The sequence below is a fragment of the Sander vitreus genome, chromosome 5, assembly GCF_031162955.1.
Source record: "Sander vitreus isolate 19-12246 chromosome 5, sanVit1, whole genome shotgun sequence".
Taxonomy (NCBI): Eukaryota; Metazoa; Chordata; class Actinopteri; order Perciformes; family Percidae; genus Sander; species Sander vitreus.
Window position 1 is genome coordinate 3,887,501 of NC_135859.1, and position 19,607 is coordinate 3,907,107.

The 19,607-nt window shown below is 40.0% G+C and overlaps 1 protein-coding gene across 1 annotated transcript in view; it reads right to left on the reverse strand.

Annotated features, from left to right (window-relative positions):
* Positions 1 to 19,607, reverse strand: part of erlin2 (ER lipid raft associated 2) — a 33,061-nt gene that overhangs the window by 6,123 nt on the left and 7,331 nt on the right. Inside the window, exons 3-10 of the mRNA XM_078250095.1 lie at positions 19,347 to 19,428; positions 9,267 to 9,313; positions 8,930 to 8,991; positions 7,023 to 7,148; positions 5,626 to 5,699; positions 2,483 to 2,541; positions 587 to 678; positions 413 to 502 (exon numbers count right to left, since the gene is read on the reverse strand). Of these exons, the coding sequence (XP_078106221.1) occupies positions 413 to 502; positions 587 to 678; positions 2,483 to 2,541; positions 5,626 to 5,699; positions 7,023 to 7,148; positions 8,930 to 8,991; positions 9,267 to 9,313; positions 19,347 to 19,428 (632 nt within the window). The remainder of the gene's footprint in view (positions 1 to 412; positions 503 to 586; positions 679 to 2,482; positions 2,542 to 5,625; positions 5,700 to 7,022; positions 7,149 to 8,929; positions 8,992 to 9,266; positions 9,314 to 19,346; positions 19,429 to 19,607) is intronic.

Consider the following 19,607-nt stretch of genomic DNA (forward strand, 5'->3'; position numbering starts at 1 on the left):
AAATGCTGTGTGGACTAGCCAGAGTGGACTAGCTTTCTGGCAAAGCGAGACTAAGAACACAATAACATTTTAGATGAGTAATCCAGAACTATAACTTGTTGAAAATAGCATGATTACATTGAAAATTATTCCTCGACTAAAAATCTCAAATGTATCTTTACCATTTCATGTGATGTGCTACTTCAGTATACAACTAACTAATGGGACCACAACAGATGAACATTTAATATCTGTATTCACATTATAGACACCACCGTTGACTCTCCCTAGAACAATTTGGCCACAATTAGGTCCAATGACCATACAGGGTCCAGCCATTTACTAGGTTTAGACCTAGTCTTGTTACACTGTTCTACTGGTGCTTTTAATTCAGCAAAGGATTTGCATACTTTTTCCATCGCTGGATACAAACCTTCGATTTCAGAGATCCTTTTTTCAGTTTCCTTCTCCATCACCTTCTGTCCAAACTTGATCTCTGCCACTTGAGCCACTTTCTCAGCCTCTATAAAACAAAGCATATTTGCATTTCCAACCTGTAGTGTGTGTAATGCACTTCTCCGTGATTGCTTTATTCTGTCTCTCTCACCTATCACAGCTTTGATCCTTTCGGTTTCGGCCTCCTTCTCCACGACCTTCTGTGTCTGTACAGAGACAAGCAGCTTTGTTTTCTCGCTCTCCCTGCAAACACAGACACACACTTTAACTGTAAAACCCCGACTGCACGGCTTCATGGGAATGCTTATTTTGTTGCTGTCTTTATGGCGTCTTGTTGTCTTCGGTCTGTAAATTTTAACCCGTACTAACGTCTTGCCGTTTCCTGTTGCTCTGGTCTCAAAACAACTGGCCAAAGGACTAGAGTTGAAAATTAGACACATTTACAGAAATGTTGATTAATGTGCATTGTCCTTATAAATAAATACATACATAAAATCAAATATTCCAATAGTAGTATGACTTTTTTTTGTTTTATCTGGAGCTCGTTTAAATAGTTTATAAAGTGGTTGTGCTGTTGTGGCTTCCATTTCTGATGCAGTGCAGGTGGCCTCTGTGCTGGAGTATTACGCAATACCAGAAAGAACTCATCGTCACACACTGTTAACAGCGTTCTGTCTACCCAAGAACAACTAGCCTCTCCTAAAGTCCATTCTCTACATTATTGTGATTGAGAAACGCCCCAGGCCTGGCTATCGGTTCATTCCCCTCACCTGGTTTCACCTCCAGCCCATTCCCTCATTAGTCCCTCACTAATATCAAGTCCGCTTTCACTTAGTCCCTGCCCGATTGTCATGTGTGTTAATGCTAAGCTCTCCAGTGTTGCTTACTGTATATTTGCCTGGTCTGCCTGTTCTGACCCTGTTTGCCTGTTTTTAGGACATTGGATTGTGCCTGCTTACATTATATGTTACATTACATGTCATTTAGCTGACGCTTTTATCCAAAGCAACTTAAAATTGCTATATATCAGAGGTCACACACCTCTGGAGCAACTAGGGGTTAAGTGTCAGGGACATTGGTTGATGTATCACAGTGGGAATCGAACTCGGATCTCCCACACCAAATGCATGTGTAATATCCACTGCGCCATCACCACTCTCTCTGGTTTGCCTGTGTGACACATCTCCCGGTTTTGACCCTGTCTGATCTGTTTAAGTAAACTGAGCTTTTCTTACAAACTCCCACCTGTGTTATTGTCATGCTTTTGGGTTCAAGTCTGCCAGTACCAGTGAATGTTTAGGTACAGTCCGGCAAACATGAAACCAGCTGACTCTGAATCATCCCAGACTGGGCCGCCGACTCAGGCCAACGTGACTCAATGTCATGATCACCATGTTACTTTTGTGGCAGAGGATGTGCAGCCAATGGCCGTCTATCAGGAGCGCACCGTGGAGTCTCTCCGTTAACATCTCCTTAGTCTCTTAACTGCGACACAGAGCCCAGTAACCACCGCTGCTCCCATCTCTCTGGTCCAGAAGGGGGGGGGGGGAAGAAGGAGATCTAAGGACTACTGAGTGGGTGAGAAACATTACCTACTGCCAAAACAAATGCTGAAGTTATGTTGCAACATGTGTTCCGGATGCATGGCCTCCCAAGTGAAGTGGTCTCTGACTACTCTGACCGTGAATTCACTTCTCAATTTCTTTTTTCAGTTTTGCAGGCTGCTGGGTCTGTCATCTGGGTTCCACCCCTAATCCAATGGGCAGGCCGAGCATATAATCCCGAAATGGAGACGGCCATGCGCTGCCCTTGCTTCCTGCAACCCTGCTACAAAACGCAATCCTTTATTACAGTATCACAGCCATGCCTAAGCACATGCTGCTGAAAGTAAGATGCTCACAGTCTGAGATGAAACAGCAGAGTTTTACAGGACTTGGCAGAAGGAGTTGGATGAGGTCTATTCACTTGGGAGGAAAACAAATTACACAACAGGCTTTGAGGGTCAGGGAACATTCCTTGTTGGGCATGGAAAAAAAATAAAACTCACATGAGCTCGTAGTTCCTGCGAATGCTCTCTGGGATATTGGGTTTTGTGACACGGACCGCCTGTGGTTTAGTGAGACGCACAAACAAAGACAGAGAAAGAAACGATCAATTCTGAAGAAGGAAGATAAAGACAGCGATAAAGACAGCATGAGTATTAAAAACAACATGAGATTCAAAAATAGGTTTTCACCACCAAGGGGGTTATAAAAAAAAAAGGGGCACTTTGAAAGGAGCCCTGAGACACAAGGCTGTTTTGTTCAAAGGCCCACTCTAAACTGTAGAATTATGTGTTTCCCAGAAATAACTTGTTATTTCAGCTGTTTCTAGAGTTTTCCAGGAAATATTAGGTTGGAGTATTAAAGCCAACTGAAGCATTGGAAGTGAAATGTGACTATGGGTTGTGGAAAGAGGTGGATTTAGTAGGGGGGAGAAACCAATCAGGCTCCTTTTCAAGTCATAACGTTGTCAACTGACAGTCATTCAAGGCCGGGTATGTTTACCGGCTTTGAGTGCAGTTTACCTGTTGCTGCTTCCAACGGTACATGATTGCTGGCTATACCAACCAAACTTTTTCTTCACTTTCCTGTAGCACGAGCGGATAGCTGACAGGAACATGACAACTGTTGTGTTGAAAAAGGTTGAGAAAAAAAGGCACTACCATAATGCTGGCTCTTCCGTGTGTACCCTTCATAAATTTTTTTTTTTTTTTAAAAATCCCAGCTTAAATTCACTCAGAGGAAACTCAATAAAAAGCCATTTTGCCGACACGAGATATCAAACAAAAGCCAGACAGACACTATATTAATACTATATACTGTACTTAATCTCGCTTCCTCCGCAGCGTTGTGCAGATAGGTCTCTATCTCGGAGTTGCTGACCGGGCAAAGAGAGATGTCTTCCTCAGACTCACCCTGGGTCCGGTTGTTTAAGTGTGCTGCTAACTTATAACATTACCCTCAGCAAAAAAAACAAACAACAGAGAATCAAATCAATACTGCGTTAACCGTCAAGCCCCACGCCTGTTTGGAAACACGCAGCGATATCAACATGCGATATCGTTGACGAAAAACACAACACTAAAATGTAGTCTTTATTTGCATTGCCTTCCACCTTTTCTTCTGCCCCCCTCTCTCTCTGCACACACACACACACACACATGACTGCGCGGCGTGTGATGGCTGGGTTCAGTAATAAACTAGTCAAACAAAGGTTTCTAAACTATTTAGTCTATTGAAAAAAATGACTACATAACAAGAACATTTAGAAATAAATAACTATTTACATATTAAACAAACCAGACTAGAAGATGATACAGATGACGTGTAGCTGTGCTTTGTCAACGAAATCTGGTTGGTTTGTCAAATAAAATGTATGGTTCAGCAGATAAAATACCTGATTAATGTTACCCAGAGCTAAAATGTTGTATTAAAGTGCTCATATTATGCTTTTTGGCTTTTTTCCTTTCCTTTATTGTGTTATATATCTTTTTGTGCACGTTATAGGTTTAAAAAGCGAATAAGCCCAAAGTCCACCCCAAAGGGACTTACCATCTCCAACAGAAAACACTGTTCACCAACTGCTCCAAACAGCTCTATTGTAGTCCAGCCTTTACTTCAGAGACAAACGTGGTCACTTTGGAACACACGTTATAATGCTCGCCTAGCTGCTAGCGTGGCACACCCTCATACTCTGCAACTGACTAGCTAGCAGTACTTACTGCGCATGTGCGACTCCCAACAAAGATGGAACAGAAGTGAGATGTCTCACTCTGTAGCTAAAACAGGGAGCTCAACACACAGGGTGAAAAGAGGAGCTGCAGCAATGTGCAGTACAACAAAAATATGGTGTTTTCTAAAAAATTAAATCATGTTAACCTATTCTGGTACAACCTCTAAATACAATTATGAACCTGAAAATGAGCATAATATGAGCACTTTAATAACTTAACCTTAAAACCATACTATGATCTATACAGAAAGTTACATGTTATTATAAATCTCAACCCTGTGCGCACCTCCTAACTCCTGTTAAATCATATCACACTAAGGCTATCCAAAGTTAATTCTTGTTCATTTTGGTTGTTCTAGATCATTGTTCATCATCACATAAAGTGTTTTAGTCTGTGTTTTGGGGATCCTAATAACTGTTTTGTACCATAACGGAATTACATGTCCGTGTTGCATTCATTACAATCTCATCTGAACAGATTTCTGTCATTCAAACAACTCTGGCTTGTAGTTTAAAACTTTTTCAGCACACTTCATAAAATATCGGATTGTATTCGGGCTCAAGTGCATAAATAACGTTAGCGGTAATGGGTACGGGCACGGAAAAAACGTTAACTGAAGGCTTGGGTAGCAACGATAAGCAACGATTAGCTCCAGTTAACTCCAAATATAGATCATCTCAAGTGGACACACTGCCATGGAGAAAAAAAAATGTCTTGCGTTTTTTCTTTTGCAGTTCAGATGAGATGCAGTTAATTTAGAGCTACATTGTGTAAGAATTTCTCCCATCTAGCGGTGAAATTGTATATGACAACCAACTGAATATTACTTTCTAGCCCCTCCCATTTCGAGCGTGTTTTAACTCCTACGGTGTCCAAACCCAAAATTAGCTCCTAGTATCTCCATCGTTTACACGCAGCTGTTCTAGCCACTCCAATATTAACTTTGGTCTTATCGCGTTGTCGTTTTAATTCTCTGTTTTGCTTCCCTGGCAAGTAATCTCCCCCTGGCATTCGTCACGGTGCCACTGAGTGTAAGAGGACAAAAGGCGGAGGTATGTCCCTCTTTGGACAATGTATTTTAAAGATGGAGGTGCAACATGGCGGCAGTCATTCGAGCGACTCGCTCGTATGTACTCCGAATGATTCTAAATGGCAGATTATACGCTTACGAGAATACTTAGATAGTTGGTTTAAGATTATATAACATATCTATGTGCTGACATGGATACATCCATCCAACATATCTCAATGTAAAGTCACATCAATCAGTTTTGCAAAGGAATAAATATATGCAGCAAATGTCAAAACCGGTCTGGGGCTTAGTTTTGGCCCAACTGGACCAGCGACAGTTTTGGTCTCAGCTGTTAGCTGCTAACTTTGTCTTGACTGCAAACTTTCTGGTGGTTTTGCTGTACCTGTATGATGAGTCCCGGTGCCATGGATGTTAGATCCTCTTGCAGTGTCAACTTCAGGTTTTCATCGATTTGGTCTGTTGGGGCGAAGTACGAGAAAGACACAAAGGTGGGTGGCTGAACTGATGACAATGAAATAAAATAAAAACTAAAAAGCAGAAACAGTTTAGTTTCATTTCAATGTCTCTACGAGTGGATTATGTCAGATATTTTAAATTCATTAAAGTTCTTGACTGGTCAAAACTGAAATACTGATACACTATCAGTAAATTGAAATGATTCAACATAATTCAAAGTAACATAGCTGAAAGGATCTTTCAGTCAGCTTACTGTAAACCAGAGATCTTCAACAGGGGGTCCGTGACCCCTAGGGGGGTCCTCAGAGTTAGTGCAGGGGGGGCCAAATTATGTTTAAAAAAATATTTGTTTTGAAAGTTTCTTTTTTTCTAAAATGAATATATGTATGAAAATATATCAAACATTTTAATAGCAAAGATAAATTGGCCTATAGTATTTGTAAAAAAAAAAACATTGAAAATCAGCTTACTATAAGTAGGGTAGCCAATATGGTGGCCAAAAAGCTTAAGGATTCCCTGTGCCTTCCACATGTATGTTTAACAATAAAACTTGATGCATAAATAATATATTAAGTCGCTTTTCCACTACATGGTACCTGCTCGACTCGCCTCAACTCTACTCGCCTTTTTTGGTTTTCCATTACGAAAAAAAAGTACCTGGTACCTGCTAACAGGTACTTTTTTTAGTACCACCTCAGTCGAGGTTCCAAGCGAGCTGAGGCGAGCCGAAAAGGTGACGTGAAAGCGACAGACGGGGGTGTCCTGAACAAACCCGCTATTTTTAAATGGTTTAGCCAGCTGTGTTTTTTTTTGCTGCCTCCAGCTTCATTTGAAACTAAATGTGTCTTCTGGCTACAACAACACACCTTCCACGTTCTGTGTGTCGCGTTAAGTCACGGCAGTTTCCTGCGGCGCCGCTTGTTTTACAGTTCTGCGGAGGCTCCAGGCAGAGCTTTCGCTATAGCCTACGTACACACACACGGCTGGCTCGACGCACACACCAGCGCACAAGTATAAACATCAGGCCACTTACATAGTATATGGCGCAAGCTCTGCGTGGTGCCTCCACAGAACTGTAAAACAAGCTCAAGTGGCCTGATGTTTATACTTGTGCGCTGGTGTGTGCGTCGAGCCAGCCGTGTGTATATAACGATGTGCATAGCAGCTGCTGTGTATAACAGGGCACCGCCCGTGTTTTAAAGAACCCTCAGTTGTAGGCTGACTACATGCTGTTTGTGTAGATGTATCATTAAAAAGAAACTGAGAGGTGTTTCAGAGTAGTTGTTAAGAGTACACCCAGTCTGCCCAGTATTCAACACTTACCAAACAAGCCGATGTAGACCTCCTGCAGCGAGTGAACACTGCAGAACTGGTTGAGCTCATGGTGAACCTTGTTGAATATCAAAGCTTTGTCGTAGTCTGCTGTGAAGTTCCTCACTATGTCGTACACTGAAGAGAGGGAAATAAGTGCTCAGTGAATCCACAAATGACAGCAAACGCAGATCACACATACAGTGGGGAGAACAAGTATTTGATACACTGCCGATTTTGCAGGTTTTCCTACTTACAAAGCATGTAGAGGTCTGTAATTTTTATCATAGGTACACTTCAACTGTGAGAGACGGAATCTAAAACAAAAATCCAGAAAATCACATTGTATGATTTTTAAATAATTAATTTGCATTTTATTGCATGACATAAGTATTTGATCACCTACCAACCAGTAAGAATTCCGGCTCTCACAGACCGGTTAGTTTTTCTTTAAGAAGCCCTCCTGTTCTCCACTCATTACCTGTATTAACTGCACCTGTTTGAACTCATTACCTGTATAAAAGACACCTGTCCACACACTCAATCAAATAGACTCTAACCTCTCCACAATGGCCAAGACCAGAGAGCTGTGTAAGGACATCAGGGATAAAATTGTAGACCTGCACAAGGCTGGGATGGGCTACAGGACAATAGGCAAGCAGCTTGGTGAGAAGGCAACAACTGTTGGCGCAATTATTAGAAAATGGAAGAAGTTCAAGATGACGGTCAAGCTCCCTCGGGCTGGGGCTCCATGCAAGATCTCACCTCGTGGGGCATCAATGATCATGAGGAAGGTGAGGGATCAGCCCAGAACTACACAGCAGGACCTGGTCAATGACCTGAAGAGAGCTGGGACCACAGTCTCAAAGAAAACCATTAGTAACACACTACGCCGTCATGGATTAAAATCCTGCAGCGCACGCAAGGTCCCCCTGCTCAAGCCAGCGCATGTCCAGGCCCATCTGAAGTTTGCCAATGACCATCTGGATGATCCAGAGGAGGAATGGGAGAAGGTCATGTGGTCTGATGAGACAAAAATAGAGCTTTTTGGTCTAAACTCCACTCGCCGTGTTTGGAGGAAGAAGAAGGATGAGTACAACCCCAAGAAGACCATCCCAACCGTGAAGCATGGAGGTGGAAACATCATTCTTTGGGCATGCTTTTCTGCAAAGGGGACAGGACGACTGCACCGTATTGAGGGGAGGATGGATGGGTCCTGGCTAACAACCTCCTTCCCTCAGTAAGAGCATTGAAGATGGGTCGTGGCTGGGTCTTCCAGCATGACAACCACCCCGAAACACACAGCCAGGGCAACTAAGGAGTGGCTCCGTAAGAAGCATCTCAAGGTCCTGGAGTGGCCTAGCCAGTCTCCAGACCTTTGGACGGAGCTGAAAGTCCGTATTGCCCAGCGACAGCCCTGAAACCTGAAGGATCTGGAGAAGGTCTGTATGGAGGAGTGGGCCAAAATCCCTGCTGCAGTGTGTGCAAACCTGGTCAAGAACTACAGGAAACGTATGATCTCTGTAATTGCAAACAAAGGTTTCTGTACCAAATATTAAGTTCTGCTTTTCTGATGTATCAAATACTTATGTCATGCAATAAAATGCAAATTAATTACTTAAAAATCATACAATGTGATTTTCTGGATTTTTGTTTTAGATTCAGTCACTCACAGTTGGAGAGTACCTATGATAAAAATTACAGACTTCTACATGCTTTGTAAGTGGGAAAACCTGCAAAATCAGCAGTGTATCAAATACTTGTTCTCCCCACTGTACAGGTAACGTGGCTCGGCTGGAGCCGACGTTGAATGTGTTTTTCAGTGCCAAGTTGTCTTCAGATGTGAAAAGACGTGAACAAGGAATTCAGGATAAATCAGTAGTTTGATGTTTTTGGCCTGTTGAACACTGGGGGTTTACCTGCTGATTGAACGAGGTAGTTCACCACTTCTATACGGTCAAAGTAAATCATCACTCCTCCACTGAAAAAAAACCAAACGCATAACATTGATTTATTTGATGGGCACTTTTATCCAAACACCAGCACAAGATAAAGGGTTTGCATCTTCAGTTTAGGTGATGCCAGTAGTTCAGATGTGTACTGATGAACCTCTGACCACTGACTCTGGCAGTCTTGGTGTAATACTTCACCCAAGGTATTGTGTGGGAGCGTGTAGGGTACAAGACGAATGTTCAGTGTTTTAAATCTGGAGAACACATCTGATACTACTTCAGCCAATCAAGACAGCAGACCTACCTTGTGCCGCATGGTACATTCTTCACCTCATCTGTCTGCAGCGTTGTCTGTGAGACAAAAACAGAGATTCATGTTTACTTTTAGTTTTTTTTGCTTCTGACATCATAATGAAAATACCAGACACACAATGTAAGGCTGGGAGTAAATTCATCAACACAGTATGAAATCAGACAATTCAAGTTAAAAGGTCCCATGGCATGAAAATGTCAATTTATGAGTTTTTTTTTTTAACATTAATATGAGTTCCCCTAGCCTGCCTATGGTCCCCCAGTGGCTAGAAATGACAATAGGTGTAAACCTGAAGAAACCTGGATTTCAGTTGTACATACAGGAGAAATCAGTTACGGGAAGGCTTTGTCAGTATGATGGGATACAACACCACTAAGAGCTGAATCAACATTCTCTACGACAGTGATGCCCAACCTTTTTGGTCTGAGGTACCTTGGTCTCGCTTTGCCAGTTCTTCCTCCACAGCGCTGCGGAGGAGGGTCTGGCTAGTCCACACAGCATTTCGGTATAGGAGAAACGTGCTCTGGTTTATTGGTATTTCTTTAGACCAATCACAATCGTCATGGGCGGAGCTAAGTGCCGGGTGCAATGATGACTTGTTTTGGTGGAACGTGTACGTTCAAAGGTTGTTTTAGGCGTGCAACAGAAAACTCAGATTGGATGGATAGTCTAGTTAGCTGTCTGGATCATAGGTGTGATTGGCAGGAAAATATATGGCGCACCTACCATGACGTGGCGACAGCACCCCCCCCCCCCCATATTTCAAGCGTGTTGGTTGGCTTCAGAAAATGGTTATAACCCAGCTAGCCACTGCCACTGCATGTTGTGCCATTAGCAGTAAAGCTAGACCAGGGGTCATCAACTAGATTTTTCCAAGGGCCAAATTTTTTTTTAAGCAGACACTCCGGGGACAGGACTTTCAAATAAAGAAAATAAAATGTATTTCTACCCAATACGCATATTCTTGTTCCATATTTTCACTTTCTTAACTAAATTAATGCTATGTATTAGTGTAAGCAAACTCCTAAAAAACATGGAAAATCCATAATAACTAGATAGGCTACTTAACTAGAAAATAGGTGTAGGTAGGAGAGACAGCCGGACGCGACGGGAGAAAGACGCCGCTGAGCTGGCCTGGACCTGGGCAAACCAGCCTTCTTTGATAATTCTTTATCGATCTTTTTCCCTCCCTTTGTAGAATTTCATTTTTTTTACTTCAAAGATAGGCTACCTAACTAATAATTATAAGGTAAAATAAATTCCTGTATTGAATTTGTGATTATTTGGCTAAAGAGTTCTATTTCTTTCCATCTACCTTGCTGACACAACCACTAAGCTTTATACAAATGATTGCGTAATGACGTCAAAAATAGGCAAATGAGCGTATGACGTCATCTAGCAACTTTTAGCGACTTTTGGAGCTGGTGCTAGTGACTTTCATTGGAAAAGAGTTGGCAACACTGCCAAGGCTGCCTCCAAGCCATCCACCTGTAGATTGTGGCGCGGATTGAAAGTTATGCCAGTCCTTATAAAAAGGCACATTCCTCCTCCGTGTCTGTTGCAATCGCGTCAGTAGATGTAATAACCTGGAAGCCCCACTTCACAATCGTGAATGGAGCTGTCTAGCCAGGTCTCCGATACAGCAATCACAGCAGCCTTAGACATAGACGCGAGATGTCCGATTTCATCCAGTTTGGGTAGCAGACTCCTTGCATTAACGTGAATAAATGCATCCCTTTCCGATTTAAAAAGGCAGAGTGAATCATAGTCTCTCCCATCCATACTGTCCTCATCATACGTTCTCAATTAATTTGTGTCATCAAATACATTTACGCTGCACATTTCCCACACACAACACCGGTTACAAACCAACGGAATATCCGACTTATTCCTTACTGCCCGTTCATACAATTTCAGAGCAATATTCCTGCACCTTATATGAACAAAAAAGTCACAACCAACTGCTTTGGCGTTTACTCTTACCACCTTTCCGCAGTTAGGGCAGCAACCGCTGATGCTAGGCTTCTTTTGCCGGTATTCCGCTGATTGCAAGTTAGTAGGGCCCGGACACTGATGGATATCTCCCGAAAGCAGTAGGCAGATTGATAATATTTTGCCAAAGGCATCGGGTCGCTGGGTTCCTCCGGAACTTGCTTTGAAAGCAGCTTTAGACTGCCAGGTGACCAAGGCAACACTGCCATATCCACAAAGTTTGTCAGCATTTACAGACAGACTACAGTTTTTGTCCAAACGCTCTATTTTCAGCTGCGTAAACGCATCATATTCAAAGCCCTCTTCAGAATTTTTAAAACCGTGACCAAAACTGCTTAAAAACACAGTATAAACTGATACTGCTACCAGAGCTCCAAACACACCTGGCACACTTGACGCCATCTTGTGCTGCACCAAATGCTTATTGGGTTTTGTTAAAAGGGAAGCTGATGTAACACAGTGGTAAACATGCCCATGTCCCGTTTTTTTTGGAACGTGTTGCAGGCATCAAATTCAAAATAAATGAATATTTGCAAAAAACAATAACGTTTCAACATTAAATATCTTGTCTTTGTAGTGTATTCAATTGAATATAGGTTGAGAAGGATTTGCAAATCATTGTATTCTGTTTTATACAACGTCCCAACTTCATTGGAATTGGGGTTTGTACATACAGCAACTTGAATTATCAATTTTGGTGGTGTGTCAATCAAATTAGCTTTGAGGCATGGCCTTTTAACTTCTTGTGGTGGATTATGATTAACTACAGCTGACTTCTCTGAGACTCTCCAAGACTTCTCTGAGCCCCTTTTTGGGGCTTGTTTGATACTCATCTACAAAACAACACAACGGGAAAGTCTAAGGAGCTCAGCATGGATCTGAAAAAGCGGATCATTGATTTAAATAGGTCAGGAAAGTCACTTGGAGCTATTTCAAAGCAGCTGCAGCTCCCAGGAATAACTGTGCAAACACTTGTTTGTAAGTATAAAGTGGATTGGCACAGTTGTGTCGCTGCCACGATCCGAAAGAAAACACAGGCTATCATTGGCTGCTGAGAGAAAAGTGTTCAGGATGGTCCAGAGTTAACCAAGAACCACCAAAAAGCAGGTCTGCGATGATGATGCGTGTTTTACATCGCCATGGGCTGAGAGGCTGCCGTGCAAGGAAAAATAGTTTGCGGCCGATCACATTGACAAAGAAAAGGCCTTCTGCAGGAAAGTTCTGTGGTCAGATGAAACAAAAATCTAGCTATTTGGCCACAAAGACCAAAAATATGTTTAAAATCAATCAAATGTATGTTTGGAGGAGAGTGGTGAGACCTTTAACCACTATAATAATAATAATAATAATTCTCAATAATGTCGAAGATAACATTTTCACTGAATATCTAACAGAAATTCAAATATATTTCAACTTGGGTATTTATTTTAGAATGAATATTTGAATTTCTTTTTTTGGCCAATGTTTACAGACCTACATAACACTAACTTTTCCAATTTTTTTGATGAGTTTGGTAAAGTGGTTGGTAGGGAAAAGATCATGATGTAGCTGAGGTTAGTAGGGGAGGCGGGTGCTTTGTCTCCTGTATGTGAAATGTGAAAGCAGGAGTTATTTTATATCATTCTTGTAGGTTGCTTAATCAAGCACTTTACTCCATGTATTCCATTATTAGACAGGACGACAGGTGAGACAGGAAAGTATGGAAAGAGGGGAGAGGAGAGAGAAAGTAAAGAGGCAGAGTAGGACAGCAGAGCAGAAGAGAAAAGGCAAGAAGTCTTAGAGCATTTTATTAAATGTAATTCGAAATCTACAATTGTGTAGAAGGGTCAATGATGTGACGCCCATTTTGTTGTGTCTATAAAAGGTTAAATTAAATGGAAATACATTACATTTAAAAAAACACAAATTACTTCAATATATTCTTTTTTTAGATGCCATATTTTAAAGAGTTTGGCTTTAATCAATTTTAAGAGAATAATTGGAGGATAATGGCTAAAATGTCTAAGTGGGGTAACCATCAAAACTTTGTACCAACATTTTTAGCTTGCTTAAAAAGGGCAAATTTCTTAATAAAAGATCCCATAAACTACTTTCTTCTACTTTTATTAAAGGTTATTATACGTTTTTGCAATATATTTAAAAATCATGCTTATATTTATTTAAATAATTTAGGGAATCCTGTCAGTCAAGCTAGCTTCCTCAAATATCAAGGTGGTGTAACCAGCATTCAATGTGTCATTTTGTTAAAATCAGCAAGAAGACCACATGACAGGAAATTACATCAGAGAAAAAGACCCCTGATCAGCATAGCTGCTGTATCACAAGGTAGTAACTCTCTGATAAATATTAGGTAATAAGACAGTGTTTTCTCTATGTTGATTTTGTAGTGTAGTGTGTGTAGTGTAGTATCAGAAATAGGGCAGACGCACAATGTAGTTGCGGTTGCCTTTTAAATTATCCTGCCGACATAATGCCGCTCACATTGCAATTTAACAAGTCGAACTATTCAGAGGTTATTGGGCCCGTCCAGTTTAACTCCACATACTGTTGTGTTGATGTAGTTTATTGTCAAAACGTTCGCTTTCTTCCGAGTCGACTATTAAACGAATAGCTCCACCAAAAACGTCACCGCGGTGGGTCCGTTCTAATTGGACAACGTTCAACTTGTCAGTTCTGTCAGCTCATCGTCCTGATATCAAACATCTGGAAACATTAAAATGGTAAAGTGAGTCAGTGTAATATAATATAAATTGGAAATAGTCTATAGATGTAGTCATACATGTAATGATAGTAAATAGTTGCGTTATATTACACGGAAAATTTAGGTTTTAATGAATTAGGCTACAGAATGCTTAGCCTATATGTCAAGATCAAATTAAGCAGACAGTGTACACGTGCTTTAGAGTGGCCTACCTTAATCGATAGGCTAGGAGACTGACAATTTACAATAAGTTGTTACGTCAATTATTATTTGGCAGCATTTATGCCATTTAAAACATACTTTAGTGAGTGGAAGGGGTGTCTTTAAGTAGCCTAACCTTATTGCTTTAGAGGAAATAGGATGAAAATAGGTGCAATATTACATTAGCTATTAAACAGTAGACTATTAAATTAACCTTCTCCGAAATATAGTGAACTTCGTTTTTCGAATCGCTATTATTCATTACTTATTTTTCAGATGAGACTGTTAAAATATTTCTCTAAGAAAAGGAAGACGCATTTAAGGGAAAGATAGAGCTTAGGCTATCTAACCCATTTAGACTATAGCGTATATACGTGTGAACTGGAGGGTAGCGCGCTGCACTTGAAAGTGCCAGGTGGGAAAAGTAAAGAAAAAAAAAAACCTCCGTGCAGGGACGTCACAGTAGATAGTCTACATCTAATTTGCATTGAGTTTTTTTCTGCTCAGATGCCCACAATGCTTTAAAAAAAAAAAAAAAAATCTGTAGTTTACAATGTAAGATTTACTACCACACTTAGCCTGGCTTTCTAGGATTTTCCAGAAAGAGACGGTCAACTTCCTGGCCATCAAAGACCAGGTACTTTTAACATGCATCTCATACTTGTAAAGCAGTACAACAAAATTCTAGGCTGTTCAATCAGTGCACATTACATAAAAAAAAACTTCTGAGGATTGTGTAACTGCCTTTATCAGGTTGCACTGACTATGGCATGCCTGAACAACATCAAAGACGCAGGTGCTGCACAGCCCCCTGGCTCATTCTTGGCCCAACTGCTTTGTGACCTGGAAAACCCTGCAGGATTGGGTGCATTTAACATCATCGATGAGGAGGAAAGGGAGAGGAGAGGTAGAGGCCAAGTGAAGCCCACAAGAGAGGTTCTTTGATCCCGGTACAGGACACAGGTACATTTGTTTTGATCAGCTGCTATGTAGTATCAGTCTAAGAAAAATAAAAGCCCAGTCTTAGTTTGATTGAAATGTTATTTCCACAGGAGTCAATCAATAAAACTTAATCATTTCATTTCACATGTTTAGGTAATGGAACCTTATCTTGATGGCCTCCAGGACAGCCTTGACAGAAGGTTCCAAAACTAGGGGTGCAAGCTATATCGACTCAATATCGCCATCGCAATATATCGAAAGTGTCGCAATAAGTATGCAATATTTTGTTTATATTGTGGAGCGCTGTGTCCCGTCCGTTGACTGTGTGGCTTAGACATCAAAACTGAACGAATTGGAGAAGAGAAAGAAAAGTTGTGTCCTGTTCTCTTTATATATTTCATACTGTACAACCAGTAAAACATGTCCTGTTCTGTAGACATGGTCCTCATTTATTTATTCATGTTGGACCAGTCCAATATGTCAGTTGAAATAAACCTTGTGTTGTAAGAAAACTTATATCGATATCGCAATATCACATTTTGTCAATATCATGCAACCCTATCCAAAACCTCAATATCATGGGAGCCCTTACGTGTTGGGGCCCCAAGCAGTCAAGGAGGATGATTCCATCAACTTGGAAAACATCAAGACCCTGTCCACCATATTCCTGCAACCACCGGACAGTCACGCACTGCAAGAATGGTCATCTTTTAAGCAGCATAATGCTGACTGGAGCATTCAAGGTAAATTAGACACAATTTAAGAAACTTCCCAAACATGACTGAGGAACCCAGCTTAATCGCCTACTGTCTGTGTTGTAATGTTTCAGGATATGGACCAGCTTACCATAATGAGCAAACTGGCATCCCAGCACGACGAGTGGTGTCAAATCTACCCCTCCCTCAGTAAGCTGGCAGCCATTGCCCTCACAGTGCCAATCTGAAGTGTCAACTGTGAGAGAGATTTCTCCACCATGAATAGGGTAAGACATTTCAGTGTTTTGCACTATTTGCACATTAACACTGTACATTTGATCTTTTATATATTATTACTGTATATTTGTTTTTAATATATATGTTAAAGTCTGGATAATATATGTTGTTTGTATATCTGGAGTTGTAACAAAAATAATTTCCCCCTGGGATTATTAAAGTATTTCTGATTCTGATTTATGTGAAATGAGAGATTGTTTGGCTATCAATATCCCTCACATCACTCATTTTTTTAAAATCCTTTTATAGGTGAAAACAGACTTAAGGAACAGGCTGCAGGGGGACCATCTAGCAGCATGTATGCTACCTAGCATCAATGGGCCACCTCTTTCTGAATTCCCCTATAACCAAGGGCAAAGATCCACTGAGGCAAAGATGCAATTTGTTTCATTATGACTGGTTTCATTCTATACTTTAGGTTTTGGTTTCCCTATGAAGAATTTGTTGTTGTTCGGAAAGACCTGCCCCCACTAATATAAAAACCTAAGTAAAACATTGAAAAACATTCTTTTGAAAAAAAATGTCTATTTAGTGTAACAATTATGTTTGTATGTTGTTTTGTATGTTACATACCAGAATACACACACACACACACACACACACACACACACACGTTTTAACCACTAATAAAGTAAATTGTTACCTCAAATATTTGTCATTGAAATGAAATTAAACGGCAAGTTCAATAAACTACTTTGACTGCCGTGCTTGATAGTGTCAGAAGGTTTTTTTTAACATCACGTCAGGTGGCGTAACTGGTTTGTGTCAAATGGGGTAACCAGTATTTTTCTTGAAAATATGATCATGTGCAGGTAAATTAATATTTGATAAAATGTTATACTCTACTCCACTGTAAAACACATTTTTTCAAGATTATTTAGAAAAGTTGTTTCCAGCACGTCTACCACTTGATATTGCAATAACAAATATAGTTTAAATTTAGAAGTAATCCTTTTTGGGTGAAATTGGTTAAGTTATATTTGTATGAGTGCACTCACAAACAATGTAGTGGATGAAATATTAAATATGAATCATTCCTTTGTGGTTACACCACTTGACATTTTAGGTCCATTTGGTCCTATCTTTATAAAAACTTAAACGAAATGCTGCAAATCCTATTTCAAATGAAATAAAATGTACAATAATACAACGTATACATTTTGTATACAACAAAACTCAAGGATGCCTTTAAAAAAGCTTTTTCGAAGTTTTTCAATTTTCTCATCTTGCCAACCCTTTTTTCGTCACTGACCCAGAAATGTGTCTGAAGCCCTTTGACTGTCAATGGCTTGTCTTCAAAAACTCAATTCAACAAAAGCATTTCAGCATCGCTGCTGGAAAAGATCCAAGGGGAAACACTGAAAACATACATCCTACTATGCATATATACTATAATATAATACTATTATTAATATTTGTTATGTTAAACTTCTTTGAACACACACACACACTCAATAAGAGTAATATGACTTTGTATTTCTGCACCCGATATATGTTGCGTATGATTAATTTTATTGCATGGTGTTGCAATAATTATTTTTCTTAGTTTTTTCCACAGGCAACTACAAAAAAATCCATTGTTTTTTGTTTAATCGTGTAAATGGGTCTTTTATTTTGAAATTTCATATATTTGATGACGTCTCATAACCAGGAAATCCTGTTTGCCCGCCCCTTTTCTGCACATGTGCCACACTGAAGGTCACATTCCAGTATCAGCCAAAATGTAGTTGTTTTTTTTAAATTTTAGAAGCATTTCTCTGAAAAAAAAAAAAATCCAACTGTTATCTGGGGTAAGTAAACTTTCAATTTTCATCATTTAAACCAGTTAAAATGCAATATTTTTTCTGTGAAAAGCCAAAATTAATTTGTTGCCATATGGCAACATTATGCAAAAATTGAAGTGAAATGTGTCCGTTCAGCCTAATGGGCTCAGATTGAGTTACATAACTTTAGGCTACTCTGACACTGTTTGCAATTATTTATAATATGTCAAAAGGATTATGTTATTTCAGCCATTTTGTAATTAATATATTATCTGAGTTATTAATTACACACTAATGTAAATTAATTGCTAGCCTCGCTAATAAAAAAATTGTTATTCCAAAAGAAATCATGTTGGCTCACCCAAATTATCGGTTGGTCCACTCACATTTATAGTCAATATACCCTTCTAGTTTAAATAGGGATTTCCTACAGGAAGATTATGTATCAGAAATATTTTTTTCAGTGACCATATAGTTCAATAATTGTAAGTGTAGTCAGTGTGTTCTGCTTATTTTGTCCCTTCAGTCAGCTTGAATCTGTTGATTTTCATCCTTGGAACATGGAAAGCAGTTTTTTCTATGGGCGAGGGAGAGGTAACGGAGCAGACTTAGCTCTTCCAAGAGAGGAGAGTGAGGATGAGCCAGGAGCCAGCGATTAATGATTTACCAGAATTCCAGAAGGCAAAAAACCGCTGTTGGCACTCAAGTAGAACAATTCCCCCAGTGCCATCCTGGAAAGGCTCTCTCCCAGAATCAGTGGAAATATTAGAGCCAGTGGATTACTTGCATGCAATTGAAAATGCCAGGGTGCAAAATGCCAGGGTGTAAAGGCATAGTGAGAAGCAAATGCTCCAAATGTGATGTCTTCCTCTGCATTACCCACGAGTGCAACTGCTTCGTGGCCTTTCATCAGGGGTAACACCTGGGTTAGAATGCATTGTGTAATGTGGATTTGTTGACATTGACCATAACATGATTTTACTGATGACCAAATGAGATGAATGATATGAATATGAATTTTATAATATTAAACTGGAAATAAACTGTTTTTAAAATCAAGTAAATTGTATCCGTGTGTCTTCTTTCAGGTGCATATAACGGTCTGTTCTTATTCATAATCATCGCAAACTACAATTAAAACTAAACTAATTTCACTGTCAACACATTGGGCTATACATTTTAATAAATATAAGTTGAATTTTTTTCATTAAAAGCAAGTTTTTAAAGAAATAATGGCTTTTTTGGCACTTTCCACGAATGCGCGTCGTTGCCATATGGCAACAAATTACCAACTACCCGCCCTTTAATTGTTTTGTTGTTGTCGTCATTTTTTTAATTTTTTTATTTGCATTATTTAAGCAACCTGGAGTCATAAAAACACATCAAGACATTTTTACCATGTTTAAAAAATAATTCTTGCAATAGAGGGTTAAGTGATTTGGGATTTTAGGCTATAAAAAATGTACTTCACTTGACTCACCTGAACAGACTTGTAGGAGGTGATGAATGGAAGCATAAGATGGAAACCAGGGCCGCTGGTGATGGTCAGGAGAGCCCCTCCCCTGCGAGACACACACACACACACACACACACACACACACACACACGTTACATCTTACATTGAATATCTTACGTTGTATCTTACACAGAATAAAACTCTCTCTCCTGGGGTGACTTTTTTTTCTTGTAATGAATAAAACTATTCTGTTCTCTTATGTGTGTTAAGGTCAATTAAAGATTT